This window comes from Lutra lutra, chromosome 7, assembly GCF_902655055.1.
Source record: "Lutra lutra chromosome 7, mLutLut1.2, whole genome shotgun sequence".
NCBI lineage: Eukaryota > Metazoa > Chordata > Mammalia > Carnivora > Mustelidae > Lutra > Lutra lutra.
In genome coordinates this window covers 78,912,362-78,918,894 of record NC_062284.1, presented here as the reverse complement: position 1 = coordinate 78,918,894, position 6,533 = coordinate 78,912,362, and the positions used below count along the sequence as shown (strand labels likewise).

At 49.6% G+C, this 6,533-nt stretch overlaps 1 protein-coding gene across 1 annotated transcript; it reads right to left on the bottom strand.

Moving 5' to 3' along the window:
• Positions 1 to 1,313: 1,313 nt before the first annotated feature.
• Positions 1,314 to 5,021, bottom strand: FOXG1 (forkhead box G1). Its single transcript, XM_047739242.1, has 2 exons — positions 5,005 to 5,021; positions 1,314 to 3,921 (listed from the first exon to the last, which is right to left on the bottom strand). Exon 2 carries the CDS (start codon positions 3,718 to 3,720, stop codon positions 2,251 to 2,253), a length of 1,470 nt encoding a protein of 489 aa, XP_047595198.1. The 5' UTR covers positions 3,721 to 3,921; positions 5,005 to 5,021; the 3' UTR covers positions 1,314 to 2,250.
• Positions 5,022 to 6,533: the final 1,512 nt, after the last annotated feature.

Genomic DNA, 6,533 nt, shown 5'->3' with positions numbered 1-6,533 from the left:
CTGTCTCTCTCTCTTCGTCTTTCTCTCCCTTCCACAACCCACCCATCCCTATGTCCCAATATTAACTATTCTGCATTTCTATTTCAATCTATTTGAGTGAGCTTGCTTCTCCTAAGCTTTTTTCTTTTTTCTTCCTTTTTTTTTTTTTTTTTTTTTTTCCCCTGAGCAACTCACTTAAGTGTTTGCCGATAACATCTTGGGGACAGATTATTTTTCATTGGGCCCATTGTAAGAAGTAGCCAGCTTATTGCATTACTGCAGAACACATTTCAGACTATACAATTGTAACAAATGAACAACTTGTCCTCCATAGACTCTCCACAGGATCCAATTAGTTACTAAACCTTTTACTTAGGTTTTCTAATTATTTTCTGGAGCCATAGCAATTGGGATGCTGAAACAATTCAAAAAATGTTTTTTGTTTCAGATTGATATATATGCATATATATGCATGCATATGTATACTGTAAGTTAAAACAAAATCATGACTGTAAGCAAAAGGAACAAATCTCTAGATTAAATTATACAGACATTTAAAAGGGAATCAAATAAATACCTCTATGTTGTAAAAATGAAAGAAAAGGAGAGAGAGGCATTTTACTTCTTCTGAACATCTAGAATTTTAAGTTGTTATAATTAAAAATAAAATATAAACATTGATCTGAAAGTCATTACAACAGGTGATCACTTCAGCAAATCTATATTGCAACTTCAGCACATCTTTATTAGAACTCTTTCATTGTGGGTAAACAGCCACAAAAATAAATGCTGACTTAGAAAGTATAAATACAAATATTTAAACAAAAATATTTGCAGCATTCATAGCGCAAATTGTACCTGAACTGAAGGGCTCTGTGTGTCTATATATATATTACATATGTGTGCATTATATTCACTTCTATCTAACCATATACATATATTTATTTATAATTTGCCAAATGCTATAAACAAGATACCTGAAACAAAATATATAAAAAGCATTCTATCAACTGATTTGAAAATAAACACAAGGTAAATAGCTATGCACATAAAATTATCTTTTTTTTTTTGCTGTATATCTACAGAAACTTGAAGATATCAGCTGAAAAGCCTATACTTTCTTTAAAGCTAGTGTTTATTAAATAGCCTGCTCCTTGTAAAATTTGATTCCACAATGGAAAAAAAATACTATTTTAATTTTTAAAGTCTCAATTCAAATGAAGGAGCAGTTAAATTTTAGTTGGCTGAAAAAGCCTTTGAATTCCCTAGAACTTTAATGGTCTTTTAAAAATTAGCTCTATTTAATAAAAGAGACAAAAGTATCAAGATATATATGAATTTAGCCTATTTTTTATTTCTGTGTGTTCATAGTAAACATTTTGTAAGTGACAAACACGGGCATATGACCACAGTATCACAATCAAGAAATTTTAAGACAACATTAACAATCACTCAAATTTATGCGGCATTTGCGCAACACAGGTTACATATTTGCAAGGTTTACCTATAAGTACAATAGGTATTAACATTTCACTACATTTAGAAAAAATAAAAGTGACCTGTTAGTGACCACATACATCAAAATATACACAACACAAACTGAAGGCAATCATTAATTTTGTCCCCTTCCGATTCATTTGAATGGGCAGTGCTGCCAACTGAAACAACTTTCCTTTTTTTGTTTTTTTTTTTTTGTTTTTTGTTTTTTTTTAATACTTAGCATACCAAGTGCATTTTAGAACCCAATCTTTGGTCTAAAAGTAAACAAAAGGAAAAAAAAACAGTTTTTTAAAGAAAAGGACAAAACAATAAATGGCCAAAATAATTTCCTGGGCACCTTTACTACGAATGCTTCTTAAATACAAATTACAGTTTAACATTTTAAAACTCTCCCCATAATTTAGGTTGTTCTCAAGGTCTGCGTCCACCATAAAGATCCATGATAACTTATAATACTGCACACATGGAAATCTGGTGGCTCTTAAGAGATAGACTTGTCAGGTTTGAATGAAATGGCAAAGCAGTCACTATTTAGATACACATTCTACTATAATTTTGACTTCCAAACCTTATATTCTACAGTGTATTCTCCCCACATTGCACCTCGCTGACACTCCACACCTTGTTAGAATAATAAACAATCCTAAAGACTGAACAAACGTACAGAAATGGGGGGGGGGCTTAATAAAAAATACCTGGACTTATTTTTTAATTATCATTTACAATGCAAATGTGTGTAAAACGTTCACTTACAGTCTGGTCCCCGGGATGTTAATGTATTAAAGGGTTGGAAGAAGACCCCTGATTTTGATGTGTGAAATAATCAGACAGTCCCCCGGACAGTCCCGTCGTGAAACTTGGCAAAGAGGGTCTTAAAGACTCACAGGGCAGGGTCGAGGGGGCCTGCGGAGATGTGGAGGAGGACGCGGCCCGGGCGCTCATGGACGTGCTGCTCTGCGAAGTCATTGACGGGTGCGGGACGTGGGGGAAAAAGTAACTGGTCTGGCCCGCAAGCAGGTTGACCGAGCAAGGGTTGAGGGAGTAGGTCCCGGAGCAGGGCACCGACAGGCCGCAGGGCACCGAGGCAGCGAGCGCGGCGGCCGTGAGGTGGTGCGTGGCGTACGGGATCTCCCCGTTGACCAGCCGGTCCACGCTCAGGCCGTTGGCCGTGGAGAAGGAGTGGTTGTTGCCCAGCGAGTTCTGAGTCAACACGGAGCTGTAGGGCATGGGGTGGCTGGGGTAGGCCGACGTGGTGCCGTTGTAACTCAAAGTGCTGCTGGCGCGGGGGTGGTGCAGGGACAGGAAAGGCGACATGGGCCAGTAGAGGGAGCCGGCGCGGTCCATGAAGGTGAGGCCGGTGGAGGTGAGGCGCGCCCCGCGCTTGAAGGCCAGCTTGGCCCGCGACGTGGTGGAGCGGCGCCGCAGCTTGCCCGTGGTGCCGCCGATGAACACGTCGTCGCTCGACGGGTCCAGCATCCAGTAGTTGCCCTTGCCCGGGTCGTCGTAGTGGCGGGGCACCTTCACGAAGCACTTGTTGAGGGACAGGTTGTGGCGGATGGAGTTCTGCCAGCCCTGCTTGTTCTCGCGGTAGTAGGGGAAGTTCTTCATGATGAACTCGTAGATGCCGTTGAGCGTGAGCCGCTTCTCCGGGCTCTGCCGGATGGCCATCATGATGAGTGCGTTGTAGCTGAACGGCGGCTTCTCGTACTTGCCGTTCTTCTTCTCGCCCTCCTTGCCCCCCTCCCCGTCCTTGCCGCCCTCGCCCGCCCCCTTCTTCTCCTCCCCCCCGGCGCCGGCGCCCTTCTCTTTCTCGTCCGGCCCGACGGGCGCCAGCTCCCCGGGCCCGCCGCCCGGCTCGCCCTTGCCGCCCAGCCCGTCCGCTTTGGCCCCGTCCAGGGCGGCGGCCGGCGGCGGCGGCGGCGGCGGGAGCAGCAGCTGCTGGGGGCCCTTGTCGTCGTCGGCTGCCGGGGCGCCCCGCGCCTGGGGGGGCTGCGGTGCCTGGGGCGGCGGCGGCGGCGGCGGCGGCTGCTGCTGCGGTGGCGGTGGCGGTTGCGGGGCGGGCGGCGGCGGGTGATGGTGGTGATGGTGGTGGTGGTGGTGGTGCTGGGGGTGGTGGCTGTTGTGGTGGCCGTGGCTCGCGTGGTGGTTGTCGTTCTGGACCGCCTCTGGCACCAGGCTGTTGATGCTGAACGAGGACTTGGGGATCATTTTCACCTCTTTTCTATCTCCCATGTCCAGCATCACCCAGTCTTCGGGGGGGAAACGGCGGCGGTGGCGGCGCGGGAGCGGGACAGCGGCGCGGCGGGCGGCGGCGACCGGTGGGTGCCGAGCGGGGCGCGGGCGGCGCGGGCGGCGGCGGTGGCACTGAGCGCTCCGGCAGCAGCGCAGTTGGACCGCAGGCTCCGGCGCTGGCAAGTCATGTAGCAAAAGCAGCAACCACCCCTCAGGAATTAGAAGAAAAAAAAAAGGAAAAGAAAAAAAGAAAGAAAGAGAAAAAAGAAACAACCACCGCCCCGGGGGTGAAGCTCCCTCGCTCCCAACTCTACTTCTTGGTCTCCCCCCCACCCCCCGCTCCCCCCCCCTTCTGCTGCTTCCTCCTCCTCCTCCTCTCGCAGCAGCAGTCACAGCAGCAGCAGCAGCAGCCCAAAGGGGGGGAGAGCCGGGCGGCGGGCGGGCGCGTCCCGGAGCGGCCGCGGCGAGGCTGGGGAGACAGCGATCGAGGCGGCTATAGCCACAATTAATTTTCCGAGCTACAGGCGCACACTAGGGCTGTAAAAAAATTTTTGGTTTAACCTTTCCTACCGCTGGGCCAATCAGAGCTGGCGGCGTGCGGGAGCGTCTCTCCTGCCGTCGACCAATCGGCGGATCTGGGCCCACCCACCCCCGCCCCGCCCGCTGGCTCCCGCCCCCTCGGCGCTCGCCACCCCCTCACCGCGGGCCTGGGCCTCGCGGCCGCGCGGAGCCGCGCAGGGATACGCCGCCGGGAGCACGCTGCGCCGCGGCCCTTCTCTGCGCCCCCTCCACCCCCTCCACCCTGCGGGTCTGCCCAACCGAAATCCCCCTCTTAGGACAAATATCTCACATTTCTGGCTGCCTTCTCACTGTCTTGGGTCATTTTCTTTTGAGCGTCAATATTTGTCGTTATTGATTAAAGTTTGTATTCAATTTTATTTTTTTTTAAAGCGGGGGCGGCGGCGGCAGCGGTGGTGGAGCGAAGAGTGGGAGTGCAGGGAGAGGATGCAAGGACAGGGCAGGAAATGGAGGAGGAAGAGGCGAGGCGCTCCTTTCCCGAGTCGGCCCTGCAGGCCCGGGTCGGCATTTCTGAGCCCGTAGGAAAATTGTGCCCCTTGTAGGTAACACTCCTGCGAAGCTTTGGATGGTTGGGGAGGGAAGGCCCACCCCTGGTGTGGGGAGGGGGGTGTCCTGCACCTTGGGGGGAGGAGGGTCTGGATGGGGTTTGGAAACGAAGGGATGAGGAGGAGGAAGTGGGCTGGCGAGCGCGGGGGCCAAACAGGGGTTACTTACTCAGTTCTTGCGGCCGGGCGGCGGCGAGCTCGGAGCTCGGGCGCCGCGGGGAAGCCAGGCCTGGGGTCCCGGCGCTGTGGCGGCGGGCGGGGGCGGCTCAGTGGTGGGCGCCTATGAGAGCCTTCCGAAAGGAGGGGTGCTCAGAGAGAAAACAATACCAAACAATCTCGAAATAAACCAGGTAACACATGCTATGTATATGTGTCTCTTCCTTCCCCTTCTCTCCTGCTCCAGACCGTCGCTCACACGCTGGGTGACTCGGTGTCGTTTTCTCTTCGCCGCTCGAGCGTCTCCTCAGCTTCTAATCCGAATTGGAAGCGAGTAGCCGCGAGCGATCACCCTGGAAATGTTTCATTTTGCTTGTTGACATTGGAGGGAAAATAAGGGTGGGCGGCTATTTCTTTCCTTTTTTTTTTTTTTTTTTTAAGCCTTCCTGTTTTCACCCCCTGTTTTCTTTTTTTCTTTCCGTTTCTCAAATGCTTTTGATTTGTGCGGGCCTTAATGCTGAAATAACCGCATGCTGAAGCCAGCCCATTCCCACTCTGAATGCAGATGGAAGGCAACTAGAAGCCTTGGGTACGTGGGTCCCACAATCCCAGCTTCTTGGGCTTTAGAACTGGGAAGGTTCGGTTGAGGGCTGAAGTGAGTGGGGAGATTGTGATTCGGGGGCTTTAAAAGGATCCCGTGGCCAGGGGCAGGGCTAAGGCCCAGCATTTCCCAGGGATTGGAATTTGGTGCGGAGCACACTGATCAAAGGCTGTTTCATCCCACATGGGTATGAAACATACCACATTTTACGGAGGATGTAGCCCTAGAGAAGAGGGAGGTGGAGGAGAAGCATAAACGAAAGGCACTTTCCCCCTCCTCTATAAGATAATCATAAAATGTAAACATTTACTAACTTTGATAAACTATCAAATTGTCTGGCAGATTTAGTATTTACGAAAAGGAAGAAAAAGCAATGCCTGTGTGTGATGTTAAAGTTCAATTCTAATATAAAGAATGCAGTTGATGAATACAAGAATACTCAGGTTAATATGGAGTTATTGCACTCTCCCCACCCCACTCCCTGCCTTGAAATCCAGAGGAAGAGAAAGCGAGAATAAAATCTGAAGAGAATAACAGACAATTACAAATAGCTAGTTATTTTTAAAATCTCTATTAGGAATACCGTAAAGAAACTTTGAATATTGGACTAACCTCATCTATCCTTCCACTGTATGTATGTATCCCCCCTCCCATTTCTACATATTACCTTACTTAAGCTATATTTACATGTGGGAAAGTTCAAGGGTCCCAACTATAAACGTTGATAGTGACATGGCCCCAAACACTGACTTCTAAGCTCCAGTTTCTTACAGAGCTGGGTGAGCTAATGGGCTTTGGGGACTGGTTGGAGAGATCTGTGAGCCTTCCTCTTCTTTCTGCTTACTTTCCTCCTTTCACTCTCCCCCCCCCCCCTCAGGCCTGTTATTCCTACTCTTCCTCAACTCACTTTCCTCCCTCCTCTCTTCTTCCCCCATCCTCCC

Bases quoted from the DNA above. Each gene is read 5' to 3' on its own strand.
- FOXG1 (XM_047739242.1), bottom strand. From the start codon at position 3,720: ATGCTGGACATGGGAGATAGAAAAGAGGTGAAAATGATCCCCAAGTCC.